The sequence below is a fragment of the Neofelis nebulosa genome, chromosome 15 (assembly GCF_028018385.1).
Source record: "Neofelis nebulosa isolate mNeoNeb1 chromosome 15, mNeoNeb1.pri, whole genome shotgun sequence".
Classification (NCBI taxonomy): domain Eukaryota; kingdom Metazoa; phylum Chordata; class Mammalia; order Carnivora; family Felidae; genus Neofelis; species Neofelis nebulosa.
This window is the reverse complement of record NC_080796.1, coordinates 34,981,105-35,005,367: the sequence shown is the minus strand read 5'-3', so window position 1 is coordinate 35,005,367 and position 24,263 is coordinate 34,981,105. Positions and strand designations below refer to the sequence as shown.

Below are 24,263 nucleotides of genomic sequence, written 5' to 3'. Positions count from 1 at the left end.
TATTCGTTTGTTTTATTTTATTCAACGAATTTGGGGTTGCCTACTGGATGCCAGGCAACGTTTTTCATGCATCTACATGGGGGCATAAAACACATAAAACACCTGGTAGTGAATACGTGACAGTGGTCATGATTCCACACTTAGTACTAACCACTGTTGTGAGAACTTTACAAACACAGATTCGTCTAAATTTCACTTATGTGATAAGGATGGTGGACTAGAGAAACTTTTTTTTTCGCTTTCCATTCTAATTGGTTTCCTAGATCGTTATCTCTAGAAATTTGTCAAGTTTTAAAACTTAGTGGTTTTTATATGGTAGGGATACGACCTATAATTTTAATAGCAGATAGGAAAGATCCAGTTAGAGATATTTAGCCTCAAATGAAGATCCGGAGATAAATTGTTGTATGTACAAACATATATACAAATATGTTATACTGAGGAGATTCCTGATAAGAGAAGAAGGTGAAAAAATATGGGTACTCTGAAGACAGCTGTCGTGAAGGGGTATTGAAGATTTATCCTTGCCTCCATGTCATGTTTGATTTATTCCGTTGTACAATTTAAAGCCATAGAAGAGAGAGATAATTCATCTGGTTCACAGGGAAATCAACTGTAGCCATTAAGTCTGTGAGCACTTCAGCTGACTCAATTGAATAATGATAGGAAAACATACAGGGAAATTTTTCATAAAATTAATAATTTTTATCAATTATCAGTAGTCAATATTTAATTTTTTAATGTTTATTTATTCCTGAGAGAGAGAGAGAGAAAGAGACAGAGACAGAGGGCAAGCAGGGGCGGGGCAGAGAGAGAGAGAGAGACAGTATCCAAAGCACATGCCAGGTTCTGAGATGTCAACACAGAGCTTGACGTGGGGCTCGAACTCACAAACAGCAAGATCATGACCTGAGCCAAAGTTGGACGTTTAACCAACTGAGCCACCCAAGCGTCCCATCAATAGTCAATATTTAGTTAACAGTTCACTTTTCTCTATTTTGCTATATTTCCAGATTATGCTTGGCTCGCTATCAGCAGGATGCCTATAGGATAGAAATATTTCAAAAGTAGTTCACATAAACAAGGAATGATGTAAATCTCAAATTGTATTCACAGAGCAAATGTAATTTATTTTGAAAGTATTTTACCTGTTGTAAAGCTATGTAAGGGTAAAGTGGCATCGTCATGAGCATTGATTGCTTTGAGTTAGGTGTGTTCTCTCCAATTTTTATAAGACAATTGAAAATTAATCATGAAAGGGAAAAACATAACATCCTTACTTGCTAATTTGTTGATAGCTGTGTGTTAGGTTAGCTTTGCAGGTGCACCAATAATCAATAAATCTCCATCAGTGTCTCTTTCTCGCTGTCTTCACTCTCACCCATAGAAGTGGAATGTTAGTCAGACCAAGATTCGCATCATCTCAACCATCATATTTATACTGTTCGGCTGTGTACTCTTTGTTGCTCTGCCTGCGATCATATTCAAGCACATAGAAGGCTGGACTGCCCTGGACGCCATTTATTTTGTGGTCATCACTCTAACAACCATTGGATTTGGTGACTACGTAGCAGGTAAGTTTTTCCTGGCACCAACAGTACTGGCCTAACCCGTGTCCTTTAGACTTTTTGCTTGGGTTCATAGCACAACACAGTGTGTCTGTCTTAATTTCCCAGGCCTGCCTTAATAAACAAAATTCCCCAAACTGGGTGGCTTTGACCAAAAGAAATTCATTGCCTCACTGAAGTTCAAAATCAGGGTGACAGTAGGGGCACGATCCCTCTTGAGACTCTAGGTGGCCTTCCTTCCTCCTTGTTTCTTTCAGCTTCTGGAGGAGGCAATCAGTTTCTGCCTGTCCTGCCCCATTATTATCCCTGCTTATGACGTCACATGGCATTTGTTCTCTCTGTATCCCTGTAGCTGTGTCCCTCTTCTTATATGGACACTGGTCATACTGGATGGAAAGCCCACTCTACTCCAGTATGCATTCAGATTAACTAATTACATCTTCAAGGACCTTATTTTTCCTATAAGACCATGTTCCAAGGTCCTGGGGACTCACATACCATTTTGAAAGACCATTTAATCCATAACAGTGACAGAGACAAAAGATAAGTCATTCTTCTGTGACAGTGGAGGTAAGCAGAAAGGTGCAGTTGAACATTTAGATTTCATTCTAGGAAAGAAATATATGTTGCTGTTTGTTCAGAATCTTATATTCCCACCTTAGTTTCAGAAACCAGACAATCTGCCCCTTAATTTTTTTTTGTTTGTTTTTGTTTGTTTTTATTTAGTGTTTCATGAATTCGAGTTTAACTTCTTTGCTCTTTTTACTTAAGCCTTTTCATGACTTAGTTTTAAAAACACCTGCAAACTTTAGAAGATATTCTAAGCTATTTTCAAACCTTCTTTTCTCTAAGATATTTAACTCCTTTAATTTCCAGTTCTCAGGGAAGTATTTTTCACCTTAACCAAAGTGGCCACATTTTTTTGTTTTGTGTTTTTTGATATTTCCTTTTGTACATGTTATTACAATTGCAGTTTGCTTTATTGTTTTATCTCTTAGGTCTTCACTTCCTATCATTTTAATTCTTTCTTTACCATTTATATTATCCAGTTGTCATTATTATTCTAACTCCAGTTTTCAATAAATTATAGTAATGATGGTAAGAGTAACCATGGTGATGTTCTATCATGGACCATTTTGACTAGCTCTTGAAAATCTAAACCATTTTTTTTTTTAGAAAATCCAATTTGAAGTATTAGAAAATCATGCTAAACACTATAGTAGGAATGTGCTCTTCAACTTCCCAGAATAAACTCACCAGCCTAATTTAATTTTAAGAGAGTTTTATGCTTTCTGGCTGTTTACTGTTCTTTCTCATCCCAAACTTCTTACGTGTTTTCAGAGAAAAACTGTTTTGCACAGTTCTCTAATATCTCAGAGAAGCCTGATGGTTCATCTGTTTCTATTGATTTGTTAATTATAGTTGAGCCTGGCAAAGCCCCCCTTTCTAGGGAACATAGATCCTTGAACGTGGGGATATTTTCCTGAAGGAAGCTTTGCTTTTGGTCAGAAATACTGTGCACATATCTCTGTACTGGATGGAGGCCCCAAAAAGGGGAGGGTGCATCACTCTGCTGGAGATCCTTTAGCTTTCTAATTAGCAAACTGTCGACACAGTAATCGCAGACATTTGTAGCTCCTTAGGAGAAGACACGCTTCTGTTCTAAAGCACCCATTTTTCTAACCTCTCATGGAAGGTGTATGATTGGCTTAAGCAGAAATAGAAAGTGCATTAATGTAGGAGAAAGGAAGACACAGTAAGATGATAACAAGATTTAGACTTGTGGTATGTTAACCCCCGGTCTCTTGTGCCACTTAATAAATATCAAGTCTTATAACAGCTGTAGCATATACAGGTATTAGTGAGGAATCTAATGCAAGCTTTGCATTGCATGTGTTATTTTAATTTTAGTTTTTAATTTTGTATGGTAAGGCAATATTTTGTTTCTTTTTCCGCTTTATTGAGATAGAATTGAAAATAAAATTGTAAGATGTTAATAAGTATACACCGTGGTGATTTGATATATGTACATATTATAAAAGCATCTAGTTCATCTAGTTAATTAACACATTGACACATGCATCTTCTCACCTATTTATCTTTCGGAGGGGGCGGGTGGTAAGAACATTTAAGTTCTACCCCTAACATTTCGATAATCTAATACACTGCACATATTATTTTAAGAAATTGACTGACTACCAGTCCAGTATGTGGCCTGGTCTGGTTAAAAAACAAAACAAAACGAAGATTATAAATACATTTTAAAAAGTGGGTAGAATCCTAAAATAATGTTGTATTTGTGACCACAGTGTAAAATGGCTTAGAAAAAAGAACAAATATTTTTACTTTATGGTTTTGTAGAAGATGAAAAAAGAAAACCACCTTTTTTTTTTATACTAACCTTAAGAGATCAACACTTGGAAACTGGCTAGAAGAGCAGTTCACTGAGAACATCTTACGTGTAAGAGTGGGGACCCTAAATTCAGAGTTATGGCACAACACTGTAGGGGAGCATGGTAATAAAATGATATCTGTGTGCCATAAGTGGAATCTAATAAACACCCGTTATTACTAAGATTTTATCATATTGCACCCCTTTCTAAATCCATTACTGTAATTTTATTTCTGCAGAGGAAATAATAAAAATGCCTAGAAATATGCCTTGCTAATAATTAGCAAAGGAATTTAATGGGATTCAAGTGACAAATGCTGAGAAAGATAAATTAGAGAAGAGTCTTCACATGCCAGGTCCTTGTGCCCAGGGAGTGGTTTTGGAAGGAGTGTGTACATGAGGCAGATGTGGCCAAGGCTGGGTAGGAAATGTGTACTCTTTGCAAGATTCTTTGGAAAAACAAAAACCTCGAGTTCTTTTTTTAAAGGTCTGGGAAAAGAATTGCCTCACTTAATTCAATAGAGTACACACAAATAGGTTTTGCTTCTGGGTACCTTGTGGCTGTGGAGTAAAAGTTAGCTATTGAGCAAAGTCAAGTACCCCTTCCGGGAAGTATCGGTTGCTTACTTTCTAGAACCTTCCCTTTTGAAGTGAGATGTCACTACAGATAGTAATCTCGCTTAAAGTTGGTGTTTTTGCCAAGGAAAAGTAGGAGGCACTGCTCCAACTTAAACCTCCTCATCTTTCTATTGGACTATAAATCTCAAAAGAACGCAAGGATATACCTCCTGCAATGCACACTCCCCATCTGATGCCCTTCTCAAACCTGCAAACCCTGCTCGGAATAGGATTAAGGTTTAATCATGTTCTTGTGTTGAACCCCTTTGAAGACCAATTAAAGAACATACTCTTCAAACTGATATTATTAAAGGAAAATAAGAAATTTTGGAGAGCAATATATAAATTGTTTAGGATACAAGTTGTAATCTTGGTGTAAATATTAGAAGCATCTTGAGAGCAACAAGTAAGATGTGATGTTCTGAACCAGAACTCTGGAGCACAGTGCTCATCTCCAGGGTATGAGCAAGAAAGTCCATGCCAGGTGTAATTTCTGCCATGAGAAGCAGACAGAACAACTCCTGTTTTGATGTATTTGTAAGCCTCATTCCTTACTTTTTACTTGTTATATGTCATAGTGTCCATGATGTAATTTGTAAGAACATAATAGATTTCTAATTCATAAATAAACATGCATTTAAATTTGCATGTGCAAAACCTTTTCACTGTCGGGGATATTGAATCAAAAGTATTTACAGATCACTGGTAAAGACAAATCAACACAGTGTTTAGGTCTCATTGTGTATGTGACTGAACAGAGAAATTCAGCATTTAGTAATTTTTCTGCAAGAAGAGACCTGGAAAATTAAAAAAAAAAAATTAATGTTTGTTCATTTTTGAGAGACACAGAGAGACAGAGTGTGAGCAAGGGAGGGGCAGAGACTAAGGCAGACACAGTATCTCAAGCAGGCTCCAGGCTCTGAACTGTCAGCATAGAGCCCCACACAAGACCTGAACCCACAAACCGTGAGATCATGACCTGAGCCAAAGTCAGACGCTTAACCGACTGAGCTACCCAGGCGCCCCAAGACCTGGAAAATTTTAATTTTATATTTGTATTTATGCAAGGGAGGTGTTTTAGTGGCTGGCTGGTTACCTTAGTGACTGGTGTGTGCTCCCTCTTGATGGCCTTTTTTGTTCTTTCACTAGCTTTCAATGTTCTAGAACTAAAATGGACCCACGAGGCCACAGGGTCACTCCCACACTTATTTGACACATGAATAAACAGACCCCCATTACTAAGCCCAGTGCTTGCAGACTAACCCTTCCTAAAAGGCAAGAAGAAACAATGTCAGTTATTTAGCAAAGTGTTGTTTTAGCAGTGCCTATAATTTATAGTCAAATTATAGAGGTAAGTTAAAATTAATGGCAAAAATTATGTTTGAGAATTTACTGTTAATTTCCTGCATTCTGTTTCTTAACTTTTGCCATCTTATTTTCCATTTGATGAAAAGTCTGGGGTGACAAGTTGTTAAATCATGCTTACCTTGTAGACTGAGACCTAAATCATCCCTTCTCTAAAACCTAAGCAGTAGGGGCACCTGGGTGGCTCAGTCTGTTGAGCATCTGATTCTCGATTTCAGCTCAGGTCATAATCCCAGGGTCATGGGATCAAGCCCTGTGTCAGGCTCTGTGCTGAGCTTGGAGGCTGCTTAAGGTTCTCTCTCTCTCCCTCTGCCCCTTTCCCCAACTTGCATGCTCTCTCTCCCTAAAAAATAAAATAAAACAAAACTAAGCAGTAATATTAATTATCTGAAAACGTGTGACAGACTGAAATCTATTCATTCAGGCTTGCCTCTGTGACTGGTCTTTCAGGTCCATGATTTTTTTTTTAAAATGGTATTTCTTCAAATTTGGAGAGAAGTCATATAATTACCAAATTAAACACAATTTAAAATTCTCCCCCCCACCACCCAAAATAAAATTCTTATCCAAAGCTACTATCTCGTTTATATATACTATTAGGGTAAGAGTGGGTCAAGCAAGTCAAGAAGCACATTTCCACATCTTGTTTAGAAGCTGCCTGAAGAAGTTCTCAAAACACACCCTTTTTCACAAACTAGGTTTGTTCATAAGATATAATTCGAATGAGTGAAAGCCAGATGAAAAATTACAGTTTCACAAATCAGTGTCCTCACATTACCTGCTCTTCTAATAAAAAACAAAAATTTTAGCCAAAAATATAGATGTTCTAAGAAATCCTCATGGTTGATCTTAGGAAAACACATTTTCCATCAGAGCATAAATTAATTTAGCCATCCAGATATGTCTCCTTGGAATTTGGATCAATCTTTAGTTGAATAATGAAATTTTCCATATCTCACAGGTGGCTATTGAAAGTGTAGGGGCTAAGGACTGGTTCTCCCAAGATGGGCCACTATGCCATAAAGATTATTTTGAGTTAAAAGTAACCAAAACCCACCGATGCAGGAAAAGCTCTCTGCCTCCCCCTCAACTGCCTAAATATATTGGAAAAGAGAGTCTGTCCCAGGAAGAGAGCTATTAACAAAGACTCCCCTTTACCTAAGAAACTTACCTGCATAATAGGACAACCTTTGTTTTTCCAAACATCTCTTCTCATCTTCCCGGTAATGGTCTTCCTCCCCTTTGTGTCCTTAGACCCCTACCCCTCTTCTTAGGTCATATAATCTTCATGTTGCTTCACTGTCTTTGAAATTTCACGTCTATGTGGATTCCCTGCCCATACACCTATTAAATTTCCCCTGTTCAATCTGTCTCATGTCAGTTTGATTCTAAGTCGAGGTAGAAAGACCATAGGGCAGAGGAAGGGCCTCCTCCTCAACAAAGCTTACTGAGTTAATCAGGCTTTAGGCTTAGTGACGATATGCTCCTCTAAAATATAATTTCAGGGGCGCCTGGGTGGCGCAGTCCGTTAAGCGTCCGACTTCAGCTCAGGTCAGGATCTCGCGGTCCGTGAGTTCGAGCCCCGCGTCAGGTTCGGGCTGATGGCTCGGAGCCTGGAGCCTGCTTCCGATTCTGTGTCTCCTCTCTCTGCCCCTCCCCCGTTCATGCTGTGTCTCTCTCTTTCTCAAAAGTAAATAAACGTCAAAAAAAAAAAATTTAAAAAAAATATAATTTCGGACTTTCCAAAGTAAAATTCTTCTGATACTTTTACCTTTACTAAATTTTTATAAATATTCCCAGTTGTATAATCATTTGTCTTCATTTTTTTTTCTTAGAAAGAACATATTTGAGGGGCGCCTGGGTGGCGCAGTCAGTTAAGCGTCCGACTTCAGCCAGGTCACGATCTCGCGGTCCGTGAGTTCGAGCCCCGCGTCAGGCTCTGGGCTGATGGCTCGGAGCCTGGAGCCTGTTTCCGATTCTGTGTCTCCCTCTCTCTGCCCCTCCCCCGTTCATGCTCTGTCTCTCTCTGTCCCAAAAATAAATAAAAAACGTTGAAAAAAAAAATTAAAAAAAAAAAAAGAAAGAAAGAACATATTTGCATATCTCATATTAAGAATTAAGTTTTCTTGGGGCACATCGGTGGCTCAGTCAGTTAAGCGTCTGACTCTTGATTTCAGTTCAGGTTATGCTCTCCCGGTTCATGGGTTCTGGCCCTGTGTCAGCCTCCCTGCTGACATCATGGAGCCCGCTTGGGATTCTCTCTCCCTATTTCTCTGCCCCTCCCATATGCTCTCTTGCTGTCTCTCAAAATAAATAAATAAACTTAAAAAAAAAAAGAGTCAAGCTTTCTTGGAATTATGTTTTCAAAGTCATTATCAGAAATGAAGTTTTTCGTAACCAAACTATTGATTTCCCTTATAACTGAAAACATGAGTCATTTGGTGGAGTGCTCAGAGCTTGCTGAATGGAAAGGCAATTTATCATGAGAACATACAAATCTCTGTTGAGAAATCATAGCAGGTTTTTTGGTTCAAAACAGTTCTAACAGAGACCCTTTAGAGAACAGTCCTGATGTTGCCTAATGTTTTGCAACTATGTCAGTGGCCAGCTGTTGAACTGATCAGTAACAGTAAAAATTTTCCAGGACTTCAGTGGGTAAGAAGGAAAGTAGCTGATGAGGAATGAAGTCTACTGAATGAATAACAGTCACCACTCCCACCACAACAATGTCTCAGAAAAATCACTTTTATCAGAAAGGGAGGGTGTATGTGACTGCTAGGGGAGATGTATTATATTCATCATTCATTTATTTATTCAAGTGTTTAGTGAGCACATACCGGGTATTAGACCCTGTGCTTATATTGTGATAGTGATAATAATTGTTCTAATTCCTTTTCCTTTGGGACAGAATGTTTGAAAATTGGGGGCAAAAATTAAATAGGGAACTTTCTTGTCTTCCTGGTAGTCATTCTGTTTCATAATATAGGAAAATACTGCAAAGAGTCTGCTCACCCCCAGATTCAGCCAGTAACTCTCTGAGAACTCACAAGAGAATGGATGGTTGTCTGCATGATGAATTAAATAGGATTTGACTCAAATGGGACAGAAGTCCTAGGACCTGGGGACAAACCAATAAGTTATCTAACTTTTCAGATCCAGAATGGATCTATATAGAAACATGGTGGAAACGTGTGCAGGATAAAAATGAGAAGGAAAATATTCAGTGATTGATAGTTGTGGCTTAGTGAGATAGGCAGTAAATTGTACTAAATATAATGAAAAAGGCTCCAGATTGCTCTATAATGAGACTTAAAGGTAGCTTCTAGGAGTAACAATTTTGTACGTCTTACATACTCTAGGTTTCCATCCATGTGAAGGAAGAGTGAATGACAGTGTATTGATCTTTCTTTCTGATCATGAAACTACTGCTCTTCTCATGGCTATTTTCCTAATTTTAGATCAAGTACCTAGTAGGAAATGGACAACATCTTGAATGCTGACATGGCAAATCCCAAAATATAGGTTCAAATGTTAGAGAGACTTAGTTAACTTGTTTTGCCTTTTGTTTTTCTGACTTAATAGCATATGAGAAGTTCGGCTTAGTAGGTGAGCTGTGGTTTAGTACTGAAGTCATACTTCCATTTGTAAAAAAAGAAAGCAGAGTTTGCAACGTTATTGAAAGAGCCTCTTAGTTCTTAAAACCCTAAAGAGAGTCTTCATTCAGTTAAATTGCTTTACTATAAAAAATGTATATACTAAAGCAGAAAATAAATTCCCCCTTTTATATTAAGGCAGGATAGTTTTATTAATAAAAGTAAAGCTAAACGAACAAAAATTAAAATCAATATTTCATATCTAAACTAAAATGCTTAAAGACCAGGTAAAGAAATGATGCCCATTTTCTTTAGAACAAGGTTCTATGTCCATATCTATATTCTGTAATACAAATTAATTTTAAACCAGAGGAGGGGGGCATGGAGTTGATGACTTTAGTTCAGAATGGCTAGATGATTTTTTAAATCCAGGATTCTCCTCCTCCTCTTCCTTCTCCTCTTCCTCTCCATCCTCCTCCTTCTGCTTTCTTCTTTATAAATATTCTGTGATTCAGGAGCATCTCAGAGAAAGAAAATCAAATATAAGTATCTCAGAGAGGGCATCGCATAGTTCTTTAGAGCATCTAAAGAGGGCATCTAAAGTTCTTTAGAGCACAATAGGGCCAATTACTAGAAACTGTTGGAATGAGGACAGAAGGAGGCTTCTGAAAAAATCGTGCTTATCTTCAGACCCCTGATTTTTCTAGGTAAGACCATTGAGGGGAAGGCTGGGAAGAGGCATACCTTGTTTGACTTAGTGTCTCTAGCCCTAGCTAAGTCTCCACCATGCAGTTTGGACACAAAAGGCTGGTGGATAAATGATAGCAAGGACCGGAGCTGAGACCATAGGTGACATACACAACCTGGTTAGTGGGAAAAAGCCTGTCTTTTGGAGCGAGGAAGCCCTGGTGTTGAATTCTAGCTCTTCTACCTCCTTTCCTGTGTGCCCTGACACATGTTGTTTTACCTGCTAAGACTACAACTTCTCTATTGTAAGTGGGACACTTACTGTTGGGATTTCTAGGAGCCAGTACAAAAACCGGCTTTTACTCCTGAGTTCTGAACAGACTATGAAATGGCAATTGAATTATTAGCTTAATTACTGATAGGGGCAGCTGGAGATGTGGCTTAAATCTATGGCGAATGGTCTTACTAAAGCCCTGTCCTAAATCAATGGACACATGAGAAATGCGAACACAACTCCCTCAATACCTGCCCCCCACCCAGGGTGTTAGGATGGAATGATTTCATTTAGATGGGCAATCAGGAAGTCTTACTTTTCAGTCTTCTCTCAATCAGATTGTGAATATTTTGGAAATCAGCTGAAATGAGCATAGACTTGGCTGTATAGAACTACCAGGGCCTTTATTTAGAAAAAAAACAAAAAACCTGTATGTGCCTGCTATAGCCTCATGGGCTGTTCTGCCCCCTAACCAGTAATTCTTTGGGGCCAGGTAGGAGATGGCTTTTTTTAATGCGGGATGGAGAGATTGTTCCAAGCAAATTCACTATTGCTAAAATGGGTTCCTAGCAATAATGCCATAAATAACAATAATAATAATAATAATAATAAAGTTTTCCTGACCTATATTTTTAGTAGTTTAATCTTCTAGATAGATTTTGGCTGATCTCCTTACTTAAGCACTAAGGAGAAAGCCAGAGAAAAATGGCGCCCATGGGAGTCAGGAAGAGACTTATTTTAACTACTTGGAATAGTTCATAAGATTCCTGAAACCTCTGTACCTCCACCCCTCTTTACTTATTTTTATTACCATCTGTCTATTCTCCTATAATGATTAGCCAGGAAGGTCTGAAAATGGAAAGGACTTGTGCACGTATTTTCAGTGGCAACAAAGAAAACAGCAGTGAGGTGACTGTTCCTGCCAAGTGGGTGAGGAACCCAGGAGGGGAGGGCGGGTTATAGCAGACTGCAGGCTGCAGCTCAGGAGTCTGTGGAAAGAGGGGAAAAAATGATAAGGGTGCCAGAGTAGAGATGGGGGTGGGGGGCACAGGCAGCAAATCCAGGACAGAGACATTACCTGAGGTTCTGAATAAGCAAAAGACCCATGTACAGGTTTCCTGAATGTAGCTAGACTAAAATTAATGCTTCCAACAGCCAAAAAAAAAATTTTTGTTGATGTTTCCTAATTTAAAAATGAGACCAACAGCCCCTTTTAAGCAAGTTATCTTGACATTACTGATATTTTAATTTGGATTCTTGGATCAAGCGGACGGGATAGTGTGGAAATTAATTCATAAATCTTAGAGAGGACTTATGAGTTGTTTGACAACACTCCTGTATACATCATTTTTCCTTAGATCATTTGCCTGCCGGTATTTCATTCCTAAGAGCAGCAGTTGAGAATGGGAAGCATTCCCCACCCCCACCCCCAGGCTTAGAATCCACCAAAACTTGTGGGATGAACATTTTACCCAAATATAGACCTTTCAGTGATTAAGCTAATTTACTCTTTTCAAACTGTGACATCCTGTTTATAAGAAAGAAGACTTATAAAAAGTCATCTTGAGTATGAACTAACTTTTAAAATCAACATCTTGGTGAACTTATGTGTTAAGTGAGTCACAGCTATTTGGATGAAGACTTTCTGGTTTTGAAAGAGAAAGTACTCGGAAAAAAATGTCATTTTGGTTTCTTTGAAATGGAAACATTTGAAAAATGGAATTCGCTAGAGAGCCTATCGTATAACAAGTTTCCACACACAACTTCTTAAGTCACTTCTGTGAATTTGTAGAACTGCATTCCCCGTGGGCCAACTCTTAACCATCATGAGATGCATTTGGCCTCCGCAATCCTTCCCAGAAATGGTATTTTTGAAAATTTTACACAAGGTAAAATTTTTACCATATTTTGAAGGTGATATTATTTACTTTGGAAACTGTGCTTTTCAGATTACTCTTTGTCCCCAAAGAAAGCTGAACTTGTGTCTGTTACTTGCCCAAGAGAAAAATGTTCTCTTTTTACTCTGACCCTTTGATATTTGACAATGTCATTGTGGGCAACTCATAGTCTAATATATATATAGTAATGCTTATTTTCGACTTTGTATTTGACTTTCATGCATACTTGCTATTTATCAGCTGTTCTTCCGAATGGACGGATTGAACCTTTGTGAATGGAGTACATCTGTGACCCCTCTAAGCGTCTAATCTCCGTGCTGTTGATACCACAATCCTGATCTCTTTCTCTGCCCTGTTGAACGTTAGATCTGTATGTAAGGATCCATCCTTCACCTGTTGGTACCGCAAGCACTTCAAACCTATCATGTACCAATTTGAATTACTTTTTTTTTTTTAGTCACTATTCCTTCCCCTGTGTTTCCCGTTCAGTTACTGTCATCTCCCAAAAGAGGAGCTCTGGTCATCCTAGAGCCCTTCCTTGATGATGCTGCCTCTAATACCCTTTCTTTCCATTCCAGCCCTAACTCAAGCACAATAACCTCTTGGGTAGTTCAGAACAAAAGTTTTTCATGAGACTTTCCTTGTGAACCTGCCTTCTCTGCTGCTGGTTCTTTCTGAGCATAGGGTCAAACATGAATATAAGACTTATCACCTATAAACTTTACCTCCACCCCATCGTGTTAGGAACAAGTTTTTGCAATCTGACACAATTCACTTTTTCTACATTCCTCTCTTCTACCCATCTACTCCCTGGCCCCCATCCATATGTAGAGTTAGCTACTAAAAGTCCTTTGAATATGCCGTGTACTTATACACTGAACTTTTCTCTGTTTTGATCTTTATTACTGAAGACCCCCTTTTCTCTTCTTGCCTTTCTCCTTCCAGAAGTAAAAATCATTTCTTCCATGTCCTCTCACAACACTTTTTTATTCTTATTTGCTATCCCTTGATCTACCCCATTATGGGAAATTGTCTATGTGAGGCTTTCTCAGAGTAAATTATGAATTTCTGCAGAGAGAGACCTGTTCTTCTCTCTTGTGAAGAGAAGTAACTGTTTTCAGTGTTGGGGAATTAATAAGTGCCCCATTAATATGTGCTGAGGTAGGGATGTGTTGAAATGTATTCAGATTCTCATAGGTGCAGCTTTTGTACCAAATGGATGGAGAAGCAACAAAGATTAGAGTAAAGCAGAAGAGGTCCTTTGCTAATTTTGTCTTGACAGCTAAGGATTTCAATTTGTGACCTGCATGGGAATTCCTCTAAAAAGTCAGAAAATAATGAACGGCAATATCATCTACAAATTACTATGTGTTCCATATAGACCCACTGAGGCATTGTCTCAGGCATTTGTTATCAATCCATTGTATTGGTGATTTTAGAATAAGAGACACTTTCTGACCAGGTTGACTTTGTATTGATTGGTAACCATGTATTGATTGGCAGTAATGTAAATACGCTAAGGCAAATGCATGCCCCAAAAGGTGTCATTTCTGTCTTCTACATGTTCAGTAGATGTGGAAAGAGAAACCAGTACACATGGAATACTGAACCCCTAGACTAGCTAAACAAAAAAAGAAATCTAGAACAAAGAAAAATCATTATGACCTAGAGATGTAATGAACAGTCTCATTAAGAAGAACGTAGTGACTGAAATATAACACTGGATGCTGGATGTTAACTTACTGGAATTAAAATAAAAACTTAAAAAAAAACCAAAACTTGTGACTCATTCTTGAAAAATAGAAAAGGAGAGGAAAGAATTCCATATGAAGACAGTAACATGGATCAATTGACAGGATTTCTGTTTTGCAAGCCAAAATTCAGTTGGTACTTTTAGCAAATATCCATATTAATTACCTTCATGAATACAAAGTTATTTTGTCCTGCTTTATTTTTCTCACACAGGTGGATCGGATATCGAATATCTAGACTTCTACAAGCCTGTCGTGTGGTTTTGGATCCTTGTAGGGCTCGCTTACTTTGCTGCTGTCCTGAGCATGATTGGGGACTGGCTCCGAGTGATATCAAAAAAGACAAAGGAAGAGGTAAGAATTAAGAAGTGTGCAAAAACACTCCTATTTAGCTAATTCAGTACAAATTATTTTCATCTTTTTGACATTTATTGTTTACAATAATGTTACAATTATGTTTGACATAATTGTTTACAATAAATGTTACTTAAAATGTTTAACATTTATGTTTGGTGTATATTTGCTGTATGTTAAAGTATAATTCAGTTAACAAATATTTGCTTAACACCTCTGTGTACTAGATGCTATCAAGGTGCTGAGGCTAATTTATAATGAAAAAAAGATGTAATTTAAAATATTTTCTTCACCATTTTTTTTCCTTTTTCTTTTGTTTTATTTCTTTTTTTTCTTAAGGTCACAAAGTAAATGTTATTCCATAAAGAGAAATACAATAGAAAATGTTTATGTCAAGGGGCGCCTGGATGGCTCAGTTGGTTAAGCATCTGAGACTTCGGCTCAGGTCATGATCTCGCAGTTCGTGGGTCCGAGCCCCGCTTCGGGCTCTGTGCTGACAGCTCAGAGCCTGGATCCTGCTTTGATTCTCTGTCTCCCTCTCTCTCTCTCTCTCTGCCCCTCCCCTATTCACACTCTGTCTCTCTCTCAAAAGTAAAATAAACATTTAAACATTTTTTAACAAGAAAATGTTTATGCCAAGATGTCAATAGCATGAAAAAGTGAATGTGTCATGTAATATTGAATTTTTTAACTATATTAAAATTTTCCTCCTTTCTTAGGTTGCTATAAATGTGTGCAAGTGCACACATGTATGCACACATATGTACCCAAAGCTGTATGCCTTAAGGCCAGTTTCCCTGCGTACAGATTTCAGGTGTTCAAAAGATACCCTTTTACTTATTTTGTACAATTATACATACAGAAATGAACATTAGAATCTTGACTCATGAAATTTTGGAAAGTTTAAAGTTTAAATATTGATCTTGAAATTTTATACTTTGGAAATTACATTGATTTCATGTTTATAGACCCAGGAGTATTATCAGTTTGAGGGACACAGTAGTGTTTTATTATGATTTCTGTATTTTTAGTTTGTAGATTTTAGCCAACTCTACCACTTTTTTGAGAAAAACAAATCTGTAAAACCTTCAGTTATTATATCCATTATCTTCCTTTAATTACCCCTCCATTTCATTATCTGGTGTTCATATGCTAGGAGACACCTGGTGTCAAAATCTTTAATACAGCAAAGGTGATTCTTTAAACATAAACCCAAGAGAAATAGACTATGCTAGGAAATGATAATATTCATTTCTCTCTACAAATACTTTCTTGAAACTCATCAAGTCATATAATTTGTTACCAGTACCCTAGGTGTCTATAGTAATTAGAAAGACTGTAAGTGATTCAGCACTCCCTTCATGGGTACCATATTTCTCAGTTAAAAACTCACATAGTCTGTATGCATTAATTTATATCTTAGCTGCACCATAAAACCAAATATTTTATTATAAACAAATCATGAAGATAATTTGCTTGACATTCTGATTTAAATCATGTGAAATCATTAGCACAGGACCCCAATTGAATCACCTCCATCTTAGACTTTGTGTGTGTGTGTGTGTGTGTGTGTGTGTGTGTGTGCGCGCACGCACGCGCACAAGACAGAGAGAGAGAGAGAGAGAACGTGAGGGAGAGAATATTGTAATTGTTTTAACTTTGGTGTACTTTTAAGGATCTTGAGATGCTACAGGAAAAAAAGGAAATTGAAGCTAAGAAATGTTTTGGATAACATAGCTAAAAAGAAAATTTCTCAAACCTCTAGCCATAAACAAGATTTTAAATGGATTTTTAAAACACACACAAGTATTTATTTTTTAATTAATTAATTTTTAAAATTTGCGTATAGTTGGCACACAATGTTGCATTCGTTTCAGGTGGACAACGTAGAGATTCAACATCTCTACACAAGCATAGCTACCGTCTGCCACCATACAACGCTGTTACGTGATCATTATGTTCCCCGTGTGGTACTTTCCATCCCCATGACTTATTCCACAACTGGAAGCCTGTACCTCCCAGTCGCCTTCACCCATTTTGCCCATCCCACCCACCCCTCTTCCCTCTGGCAACCACCAGGTTTTTTTCTTTGTATGTGTTGGTCTGATTCTGACAAGCATTTATTTTGTAAATAAAATAGAATTGAACCGAACATATCTTCTTCAGATAGGAGACGTTTTGTGAAAGACACGTACACACATATTATAAAAACACTATATATTCTATACACACATGCATATACACATACTGAGATTATTATGGATCACAGTCAAAAAGTGTAAAAGCCACTAAGGCGCATATAGAACAGAGGGAAATTTTATTTTTATTTTATAGCATAGACTATTTGATCAGAGTTTAAAACCTGTATTATTAAAAACCAGGGCTTTGTGTGATAGGACTAGCTGGTACAAAGCATGAATATCCTTTTCCAGAGTAATGAGATAATGATCTGCAGGAGTCCTGCCATCACACAAATGAATGATGAGGGGCTGAAACAACAGACATTTATTTTCTCACGGTCTTGGAGGCTGGAAGTTCATAGTCAACGTGCCAGCAGGCTTGGTTTGTGGTCAGATCTCTCTCTTCAGCCTACAGATGCTGCCTTCTCCCTGTGTCTTTACATGGCCTTTTCTCTGTGCACGTGCATGGAGAGAAAGCTCTGGTGGCTTTTCCTCTTCTTTGTAAGGACATATGTCCTATCAAATCAGCGATGCACACTTATGACCTCATTTAACCTCAATGACCTCCTTAAAGGCCGCATCTCCAAGTACAGTCACATGGAGAGTTAGGGCTTCAACATGTCTTTAGAAGACACAGTTTGGGCCATCACGCCATCTTTTGAAATAAATTTAAATTTCTACATGAACTGGCTTGTGTAACGTGAAAAACAAGTTCATGTGCCTTCTTATGAGTGATCTTCGTGATTCTCAAACAGAAGTATGAGATGCGTCACCGTGTTTTCGTGCTATTAAACACTGAAACATAGTAAACATTGCTTTTTTCTTACCACAAGTCTCTTAGCTTTCACTTAACCTTTTGAGTAACTTGTGGTTTCTGGTGACTGCATCTGCAGAAAGCTCATGTGAGTCAAGGCCATGAGCGAAAGTTAACTTGAACCCTCCTGGAGCTGCAGCCACAGCTGCTCTGGACAGTGGTGCCAATTAAAATGGAGCCATCGGTTTGAGCAGATGTGTGGTTTCTAATTTATTTAAAATGCAATGTAGAGGGTGGGAGGGAGGGGAGGGTGGTTGATGGGTATTGAGGAGGGCACCTTTTGGGATGAGCACTGGGTGTTGTATGGAAACCAATTTGACAATAAACTTCACATATTGAAAAAAAATAAAATAAATTGCTCTAGAAAAAAAAAGAAAGAAAGAAAAGAAAAAATAAATTAAATGCAATGTAGAGAAATGACAAAATTGGGTTACAAATTCAACAGGGGAATGGGACAGACGATTTATAATTTACCTACAGATTATCAGAGCCAAAGTTTTTATAAACGAAAATACTACAAACATTTCTACAGCAATGGAAGAAGCATTATTAGATCATTTTAGTTTTGAAATAACTCACTAGACGGCATAATGGAATAAAACACAACTAAATACAATCTAGTCATCTTAACATAGATGAAACGTGCGTGCTGGGTGACTGTTCACTCTGGATTCCTTACCTTCTGTACCTAAACCATTCCAGATGCTGTAACCTCTACAAACTTCCTACATTCCTAGAAGCAACACGGTTATGTCTGGCTTTCAGTTTTGATGAATAAAAATGCAAATCTTTATTTTTGATAACTTGAAATTTTCCCTATTAAAAAATGTTAACTAATATAGAATATACAAAATAATACATAGTATTAAATTTCCAAGTGATAATATTAAAAACATTCTTTCCCTGAATGAAAATATTTTGCCTACCAATGTCTCCATTACATATTATTTTTTGTTTTGTTTTGTTTTTGTTTTCTGTATTCTTTTAAAAAAACTTTTTCAATGTTTATTTTTGAGAGACAGAGAGAGAGCAGGGGAGAGGCAGAGAGAGAGGGAGACAGAATCTCAAGCAGGCTCCACACTGTCAGCACAGAGCCCAATGCAGGGCTCGAACTCACAAACTATGAGATCATGACCTGAACCAAAACCAGGAGTCGGATGCTCAACCAACTGATCCACCCAGACACCACTGTTTTTTGTATTCTTAAACCATACCATGAGTATCAGTTGAGTATAATTATAGACTTCTACTCGTATGTGGCCTTATTTATGGTTTTTTTTTTAATGCTAAAGCATATTGTTTCCAATGATGACTAATTTTAATGAAAATATTATGGTCAGGAATTAGAAAAAACGGGTTTTGATGAACATGCTGAAATGAAATATGTTAGTATAGCTGATGCACCTGAAATATTTGCAGAAGAAATTAGTTGAGGCAACACTGCATTATTTCAAAATGTCATATATAATTACAGTTGATGTGCATTCCTCAAGGATAATAATAATGACCTCTACAAAAGTGTTTACTTGTTTCATCATCTTTAAAAGTTTAATGGAGAGTAGGCATATGTTCAACGCTAAGAATTGGTATGACCAATGATCTTTTCCTGTGAAGCCGTGTACCCCCTTCTAAAGAAATGATGTTTCCATTTAGAAGATAAAGATTATTTAGGTATTCTGGATAACACAGTAATACCGCTATCTGAGACAGGTGTAATAAAAGTAAGATGTGACAACAAAAGTCACAAGGGAAATTTTAAGCAAGCACAGAATAGCACATCCTTATTATACATAGTTTGCTACACTTCACCTTCCTTGAGTTTGACACGCCTGTGATTTCTGTAGAGTTCTTGTATTGATGTATATGTTCCCGTATCTGGAGTGTTCCTGTCCATAGGTGAGATGAACGCCACCACAGCCCCCACCACAGAACGCCAGTGTTGTCAGACCATGTGGCACCACAGCTGGCTACAGTGAGTGGACAGCCGAGCGTCACTTCTTTACCAATATCATGTGGGTTTTTTTTTAATTTATTTTGAGAGAGAGAGTGTGGGAGGGACAGAGAGAAAGGGAGGCACAGAATCCCCAGCAGGCTCCGCACTGTCAGCGTGGAGCCCTATGCAGGGCTCGAAGCCATAAAACTGTGAGATCATGACCTGAGTCGAAACCAACAGTCACTTAACCGACTGAGCCACCCAGGTGCCCTGACCAATATCCTGTTGTTGACTCTCTGGAGGTGTTCATGCAAATGGGAACGCTCACCTTAGTAGGTTGGCCTTACATCATAGTAAGAAAACTGGTTTTCTTCTTGTGCCTAGCTTGTGGCAGCATTTGGTCTTGCCCTAATCTCACTCGGGATGGCGATGCCTCCCTTCTGTGAAACAGCTGGGACTCGGCAGCAGGATTTCTTGTCCTGGATGAGCAATTAAAGAGTATTTGTGGCCTGAGTCCTGGAAGAGTAGCAGCCGACCACTTTCTTGTTATTTTGTTTGGGAGAAGTGCTTTGAATATGAAAGGCTTTATATGCCATTTGAAATAGGTTAGCCTTTATTCTGAAAACCTTGGAGAGCCACTGGAGGATTTTAAGTACGTGGAATGAATGATCTTGTCAACAGTGAGGAAGATGGATCAGAAATGAAGCTGGATGCAGACGATCATTCAGTAACGATGATTGATTGCGAGAATCCAGGTTCTGTAGAATGAAGACTCTACGGTGCCAGCAGGATGGGGATGAAAGCACGGGCTTCAAAACTATTTGGGGGATAGAAGAATAGAATGTGGTAACCCATTAGCTTTGGGCAGTAAAGAGAAAAAGAGGATGACATGTTTCTGGCTTCCGATGGAATTATGGAACACAGGAAAAGGAGACATTCTGGAGGCAGAATGAAGATGATTTGGACACGCTGTCTTTGAAGGATGTGTTGGATGTCAGGTGGCTAATTCAAGTGTGAACAGTGGTAGAAGGATGGAAGCTGGAGAGATAGTTTGGGGGGTCATCACTACATAAATGACAATGTAAGTTGGGAGTAGGATAAATTCACCTAATAGAGATTTGTAAAGTAAGCCAACAAGAGAGCTAAAAATGGAACCTGGAGTGATACCTTGATTTAAGGTGGGGGAGGGGGGTGGAATACAGACACTGTAAAGGACTGTTTAGCAAATAATATAGTCAAATACATTGATTCACAATAGGATCTGTTGGAAGGACAAAAGAGTTGAGGTTTTGAAGAGAGGATAATTGAAGTGATGGATAAGATTGGCTACAGACAATGGGGGAAGAAAAGGAATCTAAGGAAAGCCTAATGCAATAACATAAAATAGGAAAGTAAAGTAACTAGAATTCCCTATGGGGTTGTGCTCCAGGGGCACCACTCCTGTAAAGAAAAAAAATGTAAATATTGTCTTGGAATGGTGCCATGCACTGGGCATACTCTAAGATAGATCTTTGGGCACATCAAGCACAATTCCCAAGAGCCACATTCAGTGTTTTCTTATGGAGATAGGAGCCCTCGGAGCACAAATAAAAGAAGATTGTGTGTCTCCACTGTACCTGGGTTGAGCAGTGTTAGCAGCCCTGATCCTGGGTACTGCTGGGCATGCACATGTGGTAAGTATGGACCGTGATGGGGTGGGAGGTGAGCTGTGACAGTGAAGATACTGGAGGCGTGGAGACCAGTTAGGAGATTATTTAACATCTGATTCATTCCTAAAGCATTCATGATCTCAAGGCTCTGTGCTGGGCATGAAGCCTACGTAAAAACAAGATAAAATAAGAAAGACTTACTAAGTACTATATGATGTGTGCTGCATTAGGTTCTGGGAGTAACTCTTCATCGGTGTTAGTTTGAGGCTGGTATCCTTATTGGGAAGATTCCATAGGTGGTGTATTTCCTAGTTGATATTTATAATTTTGCTTTTACTTTTGTTCTAGAGGTGGAGAAAGGAGTTTTGACTAAGAAGGTACTTAGTCTCTGATTAGTTTCTAAAAGAGTCTGCCTTTACTTTTTTTTTCCTTTCTCTTCCCCCATCCCACCTTTCCAACCTTCCTTTCTTTAACCTTCAAACAACATATCAGACTTTGTGGTTGTTGCTTTGATTTCCAACATTGGGGAGAGGGGCATTTTTTCTGGTCTATTTTTATTCTATTTTATTTGTTCTCTGTTGAGATACTAAAATAATCATAAATGAAGCTGGACTATGGATACAATATACAGTAATCATAAACATCGCAGGTTTAGATTTCAATGCATATAACTTTGGTTAAAGGGGAAGAATAAAATAAAACAGAGGCAGGCAGTACCACAAAGTGTTATTTAAGATACGCAGATGGGGCACCTGGGTGGCTCAGTCAGTTGAACATCCAACTCTTGATCCCAGGTTGTGGGATCAAGTCCCACGTCAGGCTCCATGCTGATGGTGGAGTCTGCTTAATATTCTCCCTCACTCACTCTCTCTCTCTCCCCCCTCCCCTCCCTCCCTATGCCCATCTCACCTGCTTGTGCTCTCTCTCTCTCTCTCTAAAATAAAAAAGTAAATAAAATAAAATAAGGCAGATATAAGGGCCCTACTTTTCTATCCCATGGGGAGGGAGGTGCCGCTCACTGTACTATGGGGAAGAGCTCAGAACAATCAGACTTTGGGGCGCCTGGGTGGCTCAGTCGGTTAAGCGGCCGACTTCGGCTCAGGTCATGATCTCACGGTCCGTGAGTTCGAGCCCCGCGTCGGGCTCTGGGCTGATGGCTCAAAGCTTGGAGCCTGCTTCCGACTCTGTGTCTGTCTCCCTCTCTCTCTGCCCCTCCCCCGTTCATGCTCTGTCTCTCTCTGTCTCAAAAGTAAATAAACATTAAAAAAGATTAAAAAAAAAAAAAAGAACAATCAGACTTTGAGGTCACGTGGTGAACTCTGCCTGGTTGTGCTAAGGAGACGGGTCCTTCTCATTCCAGGTCCAGCCACCTACTTAGTAAATAGGAATTTGGAAAGTAGAATAAAAATAAATAAAAGAACAAATAACAATGTAAAACTTAAATTATGTTTTGAGGTAACAGTAACTTTTTTATACCAGTACATCTCTAATTTCTAAATGAATTTTATGGACAGCCATTTCTGTAGAACCAAGACCCCAAGTTATGTCTCTGTATCATCTCAGGATTATACTGCATACCATGAACCTTAGTGGGTACAACGTTAGGAAGTCCTTACCAGTCAAATCATATGCTGAAAACAAAATAAGATTTGAGAGTAGTAAAAATGGAAATACTTTTCTTCTACAATATACTTTATTTCTTTTTCAATATTAAATGAGATAATGATGCAAAGTGCTCAGCTGTCTAATAATTACTATGAAGGAAACTGAAGCACATGCGGTAAGATTACTTGCTTAAGGTTATAAAGTAGTGGTAGAATAAGTAATCAACCCAGATGGTGTAACTCCGTGGCCCAACCTTTCTGCCTCGCTGCCTCCCGAGGGCCAAAAAAAGTTAGTTGTGTGTTACCGTTATCGTTCTTTTTCTCTTCTTCTCATGTGATATGTAGGTGATATCAACACATTACAAATAAGTACCCAAATCTGACCCATCTTCTACTGTGGATCTACAGAGAAGGGCTTTGTGAATTTAGTTTGGTCACTGGTTGTGTTATGGGTCAGGTCAGTGATCTCTTGAAAACTAAAGTTTTAACTAAAGTTTTAACATTTTTTTAAATGAATGGAAATGATTTGTATGATTTCTGAAAAATGCATGGGCTCTGAAGCCCTTAGAAGAGATTTAATACATCTTACCTATTTGCTAGCTTTGCAAACCCCACCAAAATACCTAAGCTCTCTGAGTCTCCGTTTTCTTATAAAGTAAGATTTAACCTCCTTTGTGAGGCTGCTTTATAAAGACTCAGTGGGTAGAGTGGGGGGTGTGGCTAAATGCTTACTAGATTAAGCATTACTAGATGCTTACTAGATCCTTGTTCTTTTCCTCATGGGTTTGTGAAGAAATTAGCATCAAATTATTTTCACAAATCAAATAATTGTATAAAGTTCTAATACTATCAATACTAACCATCAGTTCAATATATATCATTATGTATTATTCTAAAATGCTGTGAGTGCTTATATGTCTAAGTGTCTCTCATCTGGTTGAAATAAAAAGTAAACATAAAAGAAGAGGTAAACAAGAAACCATTATGGGTATACATATTGCTAGAATTTAAACACAAACCCTGAGTCCATTTGAAAAGTCTAGGAAAAAGTAGGTGCAAAAATTTCAAGTATGTTGGGTGTTCTCCGGACTTGAAAACTAGGTTCTGCACTAAGTGTTCCTTAAATCTACCCATATTACTATTATCTTAATTCTTTTCTTGAATTAAAGCTGTAGATTTTCTGGTGTTCTGACATGTGGTCTGAGGAAGAATCCATTTGTAGTTTTCCTTTTATTAAACCGAGAAAGAGTAGTTCAATTGTTACTTAAAAAAAAAACATGCAGGGGGCACCTGGGTGGCGCAGTCGGTTGGGCGTCCGACTTCAGCCAGGTCACGATCTCGCGGTCCGTGGGTTCGAGCCCCGCGTCAGGCTCTGGGTTGATGGCTCAGAGCCTGGAGCCTGTTTCCGATTCTGTGTCTCCCTCTCTCTCTGCCCCTCCCCTGTTCATGCTCTGTCTCTCTCTGTCCCAAAAATAAATAAATGTTGAAAAAAAAAAAATTAAAAAAAAAAAAAAAAAAAAAAAAAAAAAAAAACATGCAGGAATATTCCTTTCTTTTTTTTTCCTCCTTTAGATTGAACCTTT

The 24,263-nt window shown here is 38.3% G+C and overlaps 1 protein-coding gene across 3 annotated transcripts in view; it reads left to right on the top strand.

Moving 5' to 3' along the window:
• KCNK2 (potassium two pore domain channel subfamily K member 2) overlaps window positions 1-24,263 on the top strand; it is a 196,761-nt gene that overhangs the window by 140,348 nt on the left and 32,150 nt on the right. For all 3 annotated transcript variants that reach the window (XM_058700295.1, XM_058700296.1, XM_058700294.1), the window contains exons 5-6: window positions 1,388-1,574; window positions 14,361-14,500. In XM_058700295.1, the coding sequence (XP_058556278.1) occupies window positions 1,388-1,574; window positions 14,361-14,500 (327 nt within the window). The remainder of the gene's footprint in view (window positions 1-1,387; window positions 1,575-14,360; window positions 14,501-24,263) is intronic.